Genomic DNA, 14,755 nt, shown 5'->3' on the forward strand with positions numbered 1-14,755 from the left:
TTACATCTCAGACTCTGTATCCATGATGTAGTTCTCAAAAAAATTTTTTGTAATGAAAGGTGACATATTTTAGTGGTTAAGAGCATGGCTTCTGGAGTCAAAGTGCTTTATTTTTCAGACTTTTTATTTCTGCATTATAAATAGAGAAGCTGAAGCAGAAGGATACCCAGTAACATGCGCAGGGTCGCGTCTAATAAGTGGCAGAGGCAAGATTTGAACCTACTAAGCCCTTATATTTAAACCCAATAGCATCTCCTCCACTGTGGGGAGCTTCTAATAACACATGGCCTAAGAAATCTGTTGGTGGCACTACAGGTCAGAGCCCGTCTCCACTGTCAGTAAATATATGTACAGGTTCAAATTCCTTTTATGTCTTGAAGTTCCTCCAGTTCATAAAACACCTCTGAAAAGATTATAAGATTATATATGACTCGAATTTCAGCCATATGGATACTTATAAAGTCAATTTCTCTGTGTTTCTTGCATATTTGAGGCCTGACAAGTTTGTAAACTTGTTGCAACTATGTTGCAAACCTTTTCTGATATCAGAGGTATTATTATTCATTATGAATTTGTACCAACTGGACAAACAGTTAACCAAGTTTACTATTTGGAAGTGCTGAAAAGACTGCATGAAAAAGTTAGACAACCAGAACTTTTTGCCAACAGTTCATGGCTTTTGCATCATGACAATGCACCAGCTCACACGGCACTGTCTGGGAGGGAGTTTTTAGCCAGTAAACAAATAACTGTATTGGAACACCCTCCCTGCTCATCTGGTCTGGCCCCCAGTGACTTTTTTCTTTATCTGAAGATAAAGGAAATATTGAAAGGAAGATATTTTGATGACATTCAGGACATCATGGGGTAATACAACAAGAGCTCTGATGGCCATTTCAGAAAGAGTTCCAAAATTGCTTTGAAGGGTGGACTAAGCACTGGCATTGGTGCATAGCTTCCCAAGGGGAGTACTTTGAAGGTGACCATAGTGATATTCAGCAATGAGGTATGTAGCACTTTTTCTAGGATGAATCTGTGAACTTAATTGTCTGACCTCTTATATTATCTTGTTATAGCTAATTGGAACAGTCTTGTAAAGTTACAGAACAAGACACCTTCCATGTATATCCAGTTCTGTGTCTGGACTGTCAACACCATGTTGCATTTATACCTGGGCAGACCAAGAGCAGACCTTTGCTCTGTAAAGCAAATCATTGAATTTCCCCAAATATAGCCATTCAGATGTTGGTAAGCCTCAAGAGAGATTGTATGATGAAATTGTTCATTGCTAGATGGATTTTGAAACCATCTCTGGTGAAGAGGGTCCTTTCAAAAGTGCGGTTAACAAAGAACAGTCCTCTAGGTCTTCCAGGTTTTCTACTAGCTCTATGAATCTTTCTACTGTGTCACAAGAGAGCATCCTGGAGGCATTGGCTCTGAACTTCTCCTGTAGGTCCTTCTGGCTCAGTGGCTTCCTCCAGTGACCGTAGAAGGTATCGGAGCGCTCAGTGAAGGTGACACCATCCTTGAGGGTGACACTTATCTCACAGTATAGCGTGTTGAAACTTGGCAGGTTATCCTGAGGATGCTGCAGCTCCACCTTACTGAGCAACTCTCTCACCTGTGGCCTGTTGATCTGGCTTTTGTGGAATGATGGGACAATGACGCCACCATCGAGCAGCGTGGCACAGGCCACATACTGGAAGGAGTGACGGGCTTCGTGCTCCGAGCCTGGGAAGGGCCTGTTGACATACTGGACATCTGGGATTCTGAGTACAATTCTTTCAATGCGATCGATGGGAAGCAGGGCCCTGTCTGTTACAACGTGTTTTCTCACAGATGCAGCTGCATCTGCCACCCAGTGGGTGGCCAGATGTGCGGGGAAACGCTTAAAGGCCACATCCTGCTGGTCCAGCAGCCACGTGTAGGCGTCTAGGCTGGGAAGGACTTTGGGGGAGTAGTTGGCATAGAAGGCCCCAAACCCTGCCTGGATGTCCAAGACCTGCTTGTTTCCTTGGAGACCCAGCATTGCCAGAAACACAGCTTCCATCCCGTGCCTGGCAGCGTTGCCGATGTGGAGAGGCTTGGTCTGAGTGGCGGCATTTGCCAAGGGTGCTCCTGCGTGAGAAACCGCGATAGCCAGGGCCTCTTGGCACTTTGTCGCGCTGAGCCCTAAAATCTTGGATGCAGCAGCAGCACTACCCAAAGTTCCCACCACCGAGGGGGGATGGAACCTGAAAAGCAATGAAAGCAAAGAGTTGGAGATTTACAAACCTCAGCCACCAGGAGACAGTAGAGCATAGTGGTCAGGAGGTTAGATAAGGGAGCCAGACTGCCTGGGTTCAAACCTTAGCTCTTCCACTATTAGCTGTGTGATCTTTGCAAAGGCATTCAACTTCTCTGTACCTGTTTTCTCTTACATAAAGTGGCGATAATAATAGTATCTACCTCATAGGGTTTTGTGAGTTTTGAATGAATTCACAGGCTTACATCAGTGCCTGGAACATAGTAAATTCTATATAAATGTTACTGTTACAATGATTGGTGAAAGGTAAAAGTTGTTGATTGCTGAAAGCCGATTTAAGTAACTATAAAAATTGAGGGCCTTGTAGAAACTGTGAAAGTTCACTCAGTATTCCAATGTACTCCTCTCCTAGCAGGCTGTACCAAGTGGCAAAAATAAATATTAGATTGAACCATATAATATAGCCAGTATTTGACCATTTTTGATCTGTAGGTTGAACAGCCAGGTTTAGGATATTCTGAATGTTCCCATGAGTCTGAAGGACCCTAACAAATATCAAATTAGATTCCACTTTGATGGGATCAGGAATATTCAGAGTACCCACGGATGCCAGAATGACTTACGTCACCCCGGGATAAGAGGCCCCAATTTATTTTGTGGTCCTGGTTGCTTGGTTGGCTCTTTAAACCCAAAGGAGATTTTTTCATTAGCACTTCTGAAGTCACGCCTTTGTATATGGATATACGGTTTGATATGTGACTGGTGAATGGACTTATCTGCTAGCACTAATATTAGCATCTTCAACTGGGCAACCTTTATATCAGAAAGCTCTATAGAGATAACAATTGATAGATGAAGGGGAATATGATGGTCTCCCCATGGGGCAAATTTTTCCATACCTTTTTGGTATGTCATTGGCTTCCTTGGAGAAATGCATTAATCGGCCTTGCACTTCAATTCCAACATTGAAAGCCAGCAGTAAGTCAAGGCCAGAAAACTTTGGACTTGGAGGCAGGGCTTCAGATAATGCCATGAGGACAGGAAGGACAGCTCCAGAAGGGTGGGTGGCTGGGTGCCATGTGTCATCAAAATCCATTGAGTGAATCTATGTAAACAGACACAAACAACAACCAAAACCCAAAATAGATTTCCGTTAATGCAATGGCTTTTGGAACAGTAAGGGTTTAGTTTAGTAATAACCTGGCTTGATGAGAGGTTTTTAGACCATATTCCCTGAAAATAAAACCTATGAACTGGCTGTTATTCTTAATCATGTGTCTGGGCTCTGGACATGCTGTTCTCTGCCCAGATTAGGCGGGACCTTGGGGAGCAGCTTGTGAGCCCCAAGGAGCTGAGGTCTTATCCAGGTGGCCAGAGCTCTCTACCAAAGCCCCCCAAAAGATCAATACCCCCCCCGTATAAACAAAGCTGTGGAATTAGGGGGCTGCTCCTTTCTCCCTCCCATTTTCCTTCCCCACCCTTCAAACTCCCACCACAACTCTAATGTCAATTGTTCCACATCAGGCCATACATGGGTGCCAAAAAAATATATACATATTTTAAGAGATGGTCAACGTTGCTCAAGCAGTAGTTCGCCATAATCAGAAGTGTCTGGATGCTGATGGTAACCACTTTGAGCACCCCTTGTAATTGCAGAAGTCAAACGTGACTTATATTCATCTTTTGTTATTGGTGTATGTTGAGTATTACAATTCTAATACAGTTTTCCTTTTGGCACCCTCTGTATATTTTTGTACCTTTATATTATGAAATAATTTCAAACTTATGGAGAAGTTGCAAGAACTCTTAGACCCAGATTATATACAAAGCTATATTTTAAAATCATTATTTTATATTATAAGGTTTTATTCCTCTTTATCCCAGACATTTGCTTTTTTCTTATATGAAATAGTAATTACCAGAAGTTCATTTAAAAATAGATTTTTATGTCTATTGGATGTGGCTGGCGCATTTCTCACTGCTACTGGACATTTAATCCTGGATGTATTATTGGGTTTGACTTTCAATATTCTGAGCTACTGTCCCCCAAAGCCATAAAAATATCTCAAATCCCAACACACTCATGTCCGAATTATATCTTGTAGACTGCCCTTGACACACATAAAAAAAGCATAAAAATTATCTGTCAGACAAGAAATGCTGATTTTTGGTTCAGAAAATGTAGACACCATGTGTAGCCATTGTGTCTTTCTGAATTAATATTTGTTGAATGAATGAATGCAAGGCTGGTTACTGGATAGAAAGTGGTACTGGCCACAACAAAAGGAATTGAGAAGAAATTGTGTATGGATATTGGGTTTTATATTTTTTGCTATAAATATTCAGAGTTTAGAGTTGGGATACCTTAGGGGTATTTTTATCTAAAGCCTTCTCTTATTTCCTCTACTTCACAATTTGTTTGGAAAGCATCAATTCACTATTAAACATGAAAACTGAAATTGCTACATAAGAGAGAGAAGGCAGGCCATCTCATCTCTCTGAATTTCAATGATGTCATCAGTAAAATATGGAAATTGGGCAATTTCTGAGATATTTCCTAGCTCAGAAAATTATTATAATTATAGAACAGTTTTTGAAAAGACATGGAAACCTCCTTACCGCCACACCGTTAACGAAAGCAGCATATGTCGGTGGGAGACTGAAGTCTGGCCGTCCCCAAACAGTGCTGTTTGTATTGGAACTGTAGATCTGGAACAAGAGAAGGTCAGTCAGTGATACAGAGTGTGGGCACAGCATGCCAACTCACCGTTTCAAGCATCATGCTTTATCTTTGGACACGTTACATTAATAGCCCTTATTTGAACGCTTTGTACTAAATCGAAGCCATACTCATTGGATTCTCTCTTCCTTGTAGAAGAACATACAACTGTCTCCATAGAGGTGAAGAGAGATGCTGTTGCTGGGTCCCAGACCATGATCCATAAGTGCTCTGGGGAGTGGAGTCTGAATTTACTGTCATTCACTCCGTCTGTGTAAGTACTGGGGAAGGTGGACTAACCATCTACCGAGCACAGAGTGGCTGCTGCGTCTCCTACATACACACCCACCCTCTGCTCAGGGTGCTGGTCCAGCCTTTTCTCCAAATCATCCAGGGTGCTATTGCTTCTAAGACTCAGGTGAAAAGTGCTCTCAGTCATAATAGGATCAACTGTGAGACACTACTAGTGACTTAGTAAAGGATATGGATGCCTATTAAAACTCAGTTAATAGAGCATAAAAAAGCATAAAACAATATACAACAATGCTATACACACCAATTACTATCTCTAAAACGAAGAGCAGAGCAGTGGAGCCATACGGGTACACTCATGGGTACACGCACGAGCAGGGATGTGTGCACACTTGGTTTTATCTCTGTAGTACCCTTTGAGCTTCTTACCTTACTATATTGGCTGGCTTTGTGAAACACTTCTGTGCTGGTTCCCAGAAACCCGACGCCCAGAGTATCCAGAATCATCCTCTTGCTCCTCTGAATAACACGATCTGTCAGGTGTCCCACGTTCAAGCCATGGATCACTTTGGCAAAGCTTTCTGTGACAGACTGTAGAGGGAAGAGTGTTAAACAGTGTATTTGCATCCTTTCTTTATACATGAGAACCTGAGGTACTTTTGTATAAAGAATTTACTCCACTAGAGGGAATCCAGTTGATCACATTAAATTTCTGAAAAAATAATGTGTACTGAGCATGTACTATGTGTAAGAAAAAAGGGATGTGGAAATAAATGCACAGTAGCCAGTTTCTGCCCTCAGTCAAGTTGAGGACACAGACTAGCAAGCAGATGATGACCACAGAGTGTGGTGAGGGCGATGGTGGAAGGGAGCGCAGAGTCAATGAGGGAGGATGGGAGGCCATCTTTCCCATAAAGCTGGTATTCAGACAGCTGGTAACTGCCATGATTAAGTATGTACCAGGTAGTGTGCTGACCTTTAGAAATACAGTATCCATTCGCTACCCACAGGTCTGTAGGTAGGTATTTATTATGAGTCTCACTTTGCAGGTGAGGAGGCCGAGACCTAAGAGTACAAGCAAGAAGTCACTAAGTTACACAGCTTCTAACTGGTGGAGTCTGAATACGCACCCCATGGGTGTACCTCCCAAATTGGTGCATCTAGCCATTAAGCCCTTGTTTCCTAAAGCGTGGTCTCATGAACATGTGCATCAGAAGCACTGCAGGGTTCTTGTTGAAAATGAGACTTTCAGGCCCCATGCCAGACCTCCAGAATTAGACCCTCCCCAGCATTAGAGACTTGGGAAGCATAGCAAAGGTTCGATGTTTTTGTGAAGATGTTTAGGTGATTCTCAGGTGCTCTCATGCTGTCATGTCCAATGTGGCAGCTACTCTCCACATGTGCGTTTGAAACTCAGCTAGTCCAAATGGAGACGCATCGTATGAGTAAAATAAGCACTGGATTTTGAAGACTAGTAGGCAAAAAGCATCTTATTCATAATTGTAACATATTGACTACATACTGTAATGATAATATTTAGGATATATTGGTTAAATAAATATACTATTAAAATTAATTTCATCAGTTTCTCCTTTTTACAATGTGGCCACTAGAAAATTTAAAAGTCCACTTGAGAACCACTGCCCACTCTTTCTGTTGGTGGAGAATACCTAGAGGCATTGACATATGAGCTGGTTATGGAAACTTATGGGAGTCAGCCAGGGGAAGGTGCCAGGCATGAGAAGGTGGGTGAAAGCCAGAGGTAGCAGCGTGGGCCAGGGCTCAGAGGTGTGAGGAGTGCAGTGTGTTCAGCAAACTCCAGGAGCAGAGCAGCATGCGGGGGTAAGAGGAGAGAGGTAGAATGGATGTTCAGGCTAGGACTGAGTGGCGCAAGTTACACACACTAAGGCATGTGGGGAGCCATTGAGCTGTCTTAAGAAGGTACGGCCAGGGTCAGAACTGTGTTTTGCAAAGATGACTGTAGACAATCGTGTAGAGAAGGAATTTGAGCTCGGCAGACAAGGGCAGGTAAGAGATGGCTGCAGTAGCCCAGGCTACGGATGGGTAAATGGCAGTATCATTTGCCAAGAGAGGAGCAGGACGAGGAGCAGATTTTTGGGCAACGGTGATGTGAACTTGGTGAACTTGGTGAATGTGAAGTGCGTGTGGTCATCCTCGTGGAGAAGACCAATCTGCTTCTAACCCACAAACCAGATCATCAAAACCTGTATGATGATTTGTCTGCCATAAGCAGCAGAGTACAGTTCCTTTAAGAAGCAAGTTCTTCAATGCATAGACAGGTATTTGGTTTTTAACATGTCTTACAAGAGAACATCTATTATGTAGTTAAAAACATCCCCTCTTAAGCTGTGTTTCATTAAATGCCTAGCATTTAGTACCCCTTAGTAAATGTCAGGTTGTTTCCCTTCCCTGCTCTCATTATTGTGTCCTTGTACAATTTACTTTGTGTCTCTGAGAATCAGATACCTCATTTTAAAGCATTAGCTGTAGGGCGAGGGGTTATTGGATTAAGGGATGTGGCATGCCTGGGGCGCTCTGATGCTAAGCTCATTGCCCAGGCAGAGATACAAAGATGGAACCAGTGCCCAGCTGAAAGTCCTTCGACGTGGCCGCTGACTAGTCCCATATTTCCAGTCTCTAGAATATCAAGTTAGGAAAACTCTGCCATTTTCAAAAGAATGGTCTCCTTTTTATATCTCTGAAGCTTTGGTAGAGAGGTGAATGAGTCTAGAGTAGGAGAAAGCCAGAGAAAAGGTCTCTTGGAGAGAGAAAGGGTGCTGGCATGTAAGTTGCTGATTAAAATGGAGAATAGCAATAACTTTGATTTTCATGCTGCCAGAAATCTGGGTAAACATATTTAGGGGCAAAGGGAGGGAAGGATGAAAGAAAGCTGGTTTGATGATTGCCAAGTAAAACTTAGTTTCCAGTGCTGGTTGGATCCCTTGTTCTAAGTTAAAATGCCCCTTTTCCACCTCTCTTACAAGCCCCTCAGTTCCCACAGGTGAGGGCATTTGGAGATCGGTTGTTCCTCTTTTTAGTGTTAGATCTAATCTGGGGAGACACGTAGGCCTGGGGAGCATGTGTTGGCAGGGTTCCAACATGGAGCTTGGCAGGTGATCATGGTGTCCAGCCATACGACCCAGTGGAGTTAGTGACTTAACGAAAGTAAGGCTTTCATAAAAGGTGTGGGGAAAATATGGAGGTCCCCCGACAAGTCCTGAACACCACCCTATGTGCCAAAGAACAAACGGGCTCTTTCTGGGCCTTGAGGAAGGGCCCATGGGAAAGTAAACATGCAGCTGCCCGCTGTCTGTAGACTTGTGCCCATCATTCCTAAAAGATTATTTTGGTCTTCTTACTTCCTCCTGGCATTTGCTTCTCTTTTTAGTAAAATACTATGATTGATATATAAATTAAGGCAAAGTATGAAGTCGTTTAGTAAATATTTCATGAGTTGTTGCTATGTGCCTGGCACTGTGCTAAGCTCTCTAGAATACCAAACCGAAGTGCTATCGTTCCTGCCGCAAAAACCTTATCTTCTCCAGGGGACTCTGGACAGTAAACAGATAGAAATCCAACCTGGCAATGCCCTAGTGAACATATACAAAACTAGGATGTTCAAATTCAATGGACTTGTAATGATTCATTTTTTTCCTAATTTTATACAAAACAGAATAATATCTATTATTGGTAAAACACTGATTTTAAAAAAAAGATGCCATTAATTAGATAGCTCAGAGGCTCTGAGAAATGGTAAAATGCCATTTTTGAAGTAAAGCAGGTAGCTCTTCAAAGGAGGAAGCAACTGAGGAAATTGAGAAAGGAAAAGGCAAGCTAGAAAATCAACTTAAATAAGCCACATAAAACATAAGAATACCTTGAGCTTCATGGTCTAAAGAGGAGGTTTGTCTCAGGCGTGAATCTGAAGAGTGATTAATTGGCTGAGTAACTGCCTTTATACCCCTTATTCCTCACCAACCCAGTCTCTTTCGCTTTGTTTCAACCCTAAAATTTCCACCATTTCAACACCTCCCAACTACACTTACTTCAACTTCCTCTGTAATGAGCTATTGAACTCACCAGTAGATGAAGAATTAAATATGTCTAAGGAAGTACAGTAGTGGTGAGCACATGACTTCTCACAGGCATCAGAAAAGTACATGGACAACAAAACTAGGATTATATCTTGTGCCTAGATACCATATGCCAAAATTAGAAAAATATCCTCACGCTTTTATCTAGGTACCACACTTCCAAAAATTCATCCTAAGGAAATCAACATGATGCATGGAAAAATTTAGCAAAAACCAAAAAATAAAATGTATAGCCTTGCTTATAAGATTAAAGGCTGGAAACAATAAAATGTACGCGAATGGTGGATTGGTTAAGTAAAATATGACATGTACAGTATTTTAACAAATTTATTTTTAAAATTAATTTTTTTTCAATTGTAGTTGATCAATATTATATTAGCTTCAGGTGTACAGCATAGTAGTTAGACATTTATATAACTTATGAAGTGATTCCCCCCAATAAGTGTGGTACCCACCTGGCACCATACATAGTTATTACAATATTATTGACTGTATTCCCTATGCTGTACTTTACATCCCCGTGACCATTTCGTTACTTCCAATTTGTGACATGTACAGTATTTAAAGCACGCTTTCAGTATCCCCTTCCACTTCATTCTTGCTGGTCGCCGTTGTCTGGGGACAAATGTGCCAACCAGAAGTTCCTGGTAGCTTGAGATGAGGAACAGAAGGGCATTGGGAGTCAATCACACTTCTCCCAGCTTTTTCCTTCTTTGTTCCTGAATTGCATTTTCCATAGATACAGATCTCTGGTTCTTGGTCCTCTGCCTGGTTTCTAGGATGTGCTGCCTGCCTCCCTCGCTCCCTCCTATTGTTCCAGGCTGCTTCAGCATAGCTCGTCCGAGCCTCCTCGCTTGTGATCAGTCACAGTGGCTTCGCTTGCCTGGGCCTAGCTCTGAGCCTCTAGATAATTGCCATTTACTTTGGGCTGTGTAGTCCTAGCCAATTGCTTTGCACTTATAGTGGGTACAAATACCAGGTTATTTAATATCTGAGCCTCTTTTTCCAGATATAGTGGCAGTACATCCTGAGGAAAGACTGCATTTCAATTTTGGAGGAAATCTCCTTGAACCTTGTTGTTCTCCCCCAATCCTATTCAGAAGGGAGACTTTGGAACAAAGGAACTAAACTGCTCTGTGTTAAAATTCAAAAGGCTATCTTTCTTGTGGGCAGGTGATCTCTCTGGGAGAAGAGGTTAAGTAGTTTTGCCTCTCTTGGTTAGAGCCTATGGAGAAAGAATGCCTAGGTGCTGGATACTGGCCAATAGCTGAGTCAATGAGAACCCCCATGGATTAGGGGGCTGACACCCGGTTACACGAGTAAGCCAGAACCACACACAACGGTACCCAATGTGGGGGGCTACAGGCAGATAGATTTAAGGAGCAGTGAGATCAAATATCTAATTCGAAATTTTTCTTCACAACCTAATCATTCTCTTAGTCATCCTCAGGAAAGTTTGTTACATACAACAATCTGGTGTCAGCCATGCTTTGGGGAGTGAAGGCACTGGTTGCCATTTGTGTATGGAGTGCTGGAGAGAGAAGCTCAGGGTACCAATCACGGGCAGAAGGGACCAGCAGCAGCCTGGGGAATGTAGGCACTCTGCTTATCCTGTACAATTAAAGAAGAGTCAAAGGAAAGGGATGTGATTTACTTACTTGATGGTGTAAGCAAGAGGGACTTGGAAAGATGAGGACGTGGGGACATTTGGATTCTACTCTTAAGCCCACTGCTGTTATAGTGGGTTTCCCAACTGTGGTTCAGATTGGGGGAACCCAGAGGTAGTTTTAGTATTGGCACACATGATGGTTGTGTGCATCAGAGTACCATTTCAGACGATCTTTAGTTTACAACATGGACTCCCAAGCCAGCTTCCAGGGGAAGGGTAGATTTCTGTGTCCAAAGGATAAGATGGGTATTTGAGGATGGGGGGTGGGGGGGCAAAAAAGATATTTTCAGGCCATTTGCATAGACTCTAGCAAGTAAGAACACTCATAGGATTTTGTGATTTATGGCTGGATTGTCTGCATAAACTGGTGTTAAGAGTAATCTCATCCAGTTGAAAGAAAATAGACATGTAGTTTGATGGACATTTAAAATAGAACTATTCTAAGCATTATCCCAATTGGGAGTTCTGGAGTTTTCAGCTTGAATGTCTATACTTAGACATTTAGAGATTTCTAAGACCACTTTTACATGAACAAGAAGAATGGGCTATGCTGACCTCAACCATCTCATGGTGGAAAAGCTTGATAAAGGAATGAGGAACTTTATCAAGCCTGATGATCTTTAATGGAAGTTCCCTCATTCAGCTTCTCCAGGCCTCAGGCTTTGCCCCTATTGAATTCCAAAGAGTTACTTCAATTATTTGCTGTTTACTTTGTACCATGTAAAGACTAAGACCCTCTGTAATTCTAGTCACTTTCTAACTATCCAGGGGTTTAAACAATGAATTGTGTATTGGCTGTACCTCGCCAATTAAAAACAGCTGATGACTTCCTATTTTATTTATTTATTTATTTATTTTGTTAAATTTATTGGGGTGACAATGGTTAGTAAAATTACAAAGATTTCAAGTGTACAGTTCTGTAATACATCATCTATATATCACACTGTGCGTTCACCACCCAGAGTCAGTTCTCCTTCCATCACCATATATCTGACCCCCTTTACCCTTTCCTACCATTCCCCTTTCCCCCTTACCCTCTGGTAACCACTAAATTATTGTCTGTGTCTATGAGTTTTAGCTTCTTTGTTTGTTTGTCCTGTCCCTTTGTTGCTTTCAGCTTTATATCCCACATATCAGTGAAGTGATATGGTTCTTGACTGTTTCTGTTTGACTTATTTTACATAAGACCTGAAACAATAAACTGCATAGAACATAGGTACTAAACTTATGGACCTTGGATTCAAAGAGGATTTTATGAATTTGACCTGAAAGGCAAGGGAAATTAAAGCTAAAATAAATGAATGGAACTATATCAAATTAAACATTTCTGCACTGCTAAAGAAACCATCAACAAACTAAAAAGAGGCAACCAACCGAATGGGATAAGATATTTACAAACAATGCCCCCGATAAGGGGCTAATATCCAAAATACATAAAGAACTCATACAACTCAACAACAAAAACCAAACAATCCAATTAAAAAATGGGCAGAGGACCTGAACAGACACTTCTCCCAAGAAGACATACAAATGGCCAACAGACAGATGAAAAAATGCTCAACTTCACTAGCTATTAGGGAAATGCAAATCAAAACCACAGCGAGATACCACCTGACACCTGTTAGGATGGCTATTATCAGCAAGACAAGTAGTAACAAGCACTGGAGAGGCTGCTATAGGATTCCTGACCCTCAGGAACTGTTGAGATAATAAATGTTTGTTGTTTTAAGTGGAAAGTCTGGAGGGTAACTTACATAGCAATAGAGAATTAACACAAACTCCAAGCCAGTAAGATGACTTATATGGGCCTTTAGGACCTTAGTTATCTCTGCACACTCATTTTGGGCTTAGCATTCCCCCCCCCCCCCCCCCCCCCCCCCCCGCACCTGAGGGGCCAGTGTCTTCATGGTCTTAGGGACCTTTGTACCAGTGATTCCCTCTTACTTCTGCTGTATCCTGTCCACACCACACTCCTTTTTACTCTCCTTACCCCACAACTTTCTTCTCCTCATCTTCCATCTAAGTCAGTAGTTCTTAGCTGGAGATGTGTTTGTCTCCCAAGGGACATTTGGCGAAGTCTTGGAGACATTCACCAAATTGTGACATATAGTGGGTGGGGTCTAGGGATGCCGCTAAACACTCTACAATGTACAGAACACTGCCCCCTCCGCCCCCAGCCAACAAATTGACCCACAGTGTTAATGGTATCGAAGTTGAATACCTGTACACTATGTAAGTGTGCAGGTTACCTCTGAGAGCCCGCCAAGACATCCGAAGTTTAAGTGCCTGCATGTTTCTATGGGGCAAAAGGGTTCCCTCTTTATATCCTTTCTTTTATAGATTGGAAAGTTCTATTTCATGAGTAAACTGATCTACTCTGTTGATCACTACATCCCAGGGTCTCACATAGTGCCCACTAGTAGGTGCTCAATAGATGCTCAATAGATTTTTGTTGAATTAATTAATGCAAACGTGATGCTTTCATTAACTCAATCATACTAACACATAATGAAAGTTAAATCCTCATTTTTTTCCCAGTGGAAATGTGTCAGGAAGATATATATTTTGGTAATGGTTGTGACTTTTATTCTACTATGGATGGCTGGTGTAACAGCAAGTAGAATACAATGAAGAGGTCTCTCTTTATTTTGGCAACAGCTGTTGCAACTATCAGGGATTATTTGTGAATGTGGGCTATCAGAGGAGATCAGGAATATTTGAAAGAACAAGTAGGAAAGGTGAGAATGCAGACTATTTCTATAAAAGAAAAAACACTTAACCTGATCAATTTTGCCCCGAATAGCTGATTTGGGGTATTTGAATTTCAGTTGCTCTTTTCCTGCCTAGTACCTCCTGTGCTACTATTGAGCCAAATCTGATGAATCAATGTATGAACTGTAATAAGTTTCATCTTCTTGAAAGTGTATGTTTTATCGGAGATCAAAATGATAGCAACCAGGATTCGTTACCCTGATCTGTTCTTTATTAGTTCATTTAGGATATTACAACATACCATGAGCACATTTTTGTAAAAGAGGAAATTTTGGGGCAAAGTATATTTAATTCCCTTAAAGCAACAACAGCAACCACAGTAATAACAGTCATCAAAATTTCTCCACTACTTTGTGTCTTTATGATACATTGTGTATCTTCCATTGTTCTGTCTCAATTTCCCCAGCCCCTTGGCAATAAGATAAAACCAGATGTTAACAGGGAAGATGAAAACTTCAGTCAGACATCAAGAAAGAATATGTTAAAACAATATTTAAGAGAATGCCTCACGGAGTCAATGGTTATTTTGTGTGTAGGTGTTCTCTATAGGTTCTTGTATGTGTATAAATGTGTGTGTGTGTGTGTGTGTGTGTGTGTGTGTGCCTTTATTTACCAACTGATTAAACTTTGAATGGAATTTTTTAAGTGCACAGAAGGGATTAGCTTCCTGGATCTATGAAGTGAGGAATTTGAACTATTGAATGAATGTGTATGGCTGTAAAATCATTGCTTAAATACAACTGACTCTACATTTTTTTTATTGTGAAGAGATCTTTCCATTCGTGGAAGCTTGGTGTAGTTATAATTTATTCTCTAAATCACTCTACCTAAAAGAAAAGTATTGTTTGTGGCTTTTCTCATAAGCGTAAAATAGCCCATTTGTGTTTCTTAGTGAACTAGCAAACACAGAGTGATTATCCATCCCCTGGCTCTATTGCCCTGCACCAGATGTTTGCTAAAAGCTGAATAAATTGGATGGATGC

The 14,755-nt window shown here is 41.5% G+C and overlaps 1 protein-coding gene across 2 annotated transcripts; it reads right to left on the reverse strand.

Annotated features, from left to right (window-relative positions):
• Positions 1-986: 986 nt before the first annotated feature.
• ACOD1 (aconitate decarboxylase 1) lies at positions 987-9,563 on the reverse strand. Of its 2 annotated transcripts, XM_019654309.1 has the most exons (5): positions 9,115-9,563; positions 5,646-5,807; positions 4,865-4,954; positions 3,145-3,350; positions 987-2,234 (listed from the first exon to the last, which is right to left on the reverse strand). In XM_019654309.1, the coding sequence occupies exons 1-5, from the start codon at positions 9,124-9,126 to the stop codon at positions 1,289-1,291; spliced, it is 1,416 nt and encodes a 471-aa protein (XP_019509854.1). In that variant the 5' UTR covers positions 9,127-9,563; the 3' UTR covers positions 987-1,288. The 2 variants fall into 2 exon arrangements, with proteins under 2 accessions (XP_019509854.1, XP_019509853.1); XM_019654308.1 differs by lacking the exon at positions 9,115-9,563 and having other exon boundaries at positions 5,646-6,887.
• Positions 9,564-14,755: the final 5,192 nt, after the last annotated feature.

Source organism: Hipposideros armiger, unplaced genomic scaffold (assembly GCF_001890085.2).
Source record: "Hipposideros armiger isolate ML-2016 unplaced genomic scaffold, ASM189008v1 scaffold_219, whole genome shotgun sequence".
In the NCBI taxonomy this organism is placed as follows: Eukaryota; Metazoa; Chordata; class Mammalia; order Chiroptera; family Hipposideridae; genus Hipposideros; species Hipposideros armiger.

Excerpts from the sequence above, each read along its gene's own strand:
- ACOD1 (XM_019654308.1), bottom strand. The coding sequence starts at position 5,858 with ATGTATAAAGAAAGGATGCAAATACACTGTTTAACACTCTTCCCTCTA. Across the intron at positions 4,955-5,645 it reads AAGCCAGCCAATATAGTAAG|ATCTACAGTTCCAATACAAA; the intron begins GTAAGAAGCTCA and ends CTCTTGTTCCAG. Across the intron at positions 3,351-4,864 it reads CTTTCGTTAACGGTGTGGCG|ATTCACTCAATGGATTTTGA; the intron begins GTAAGGAGGTTT and ends CTGTTTACATAG.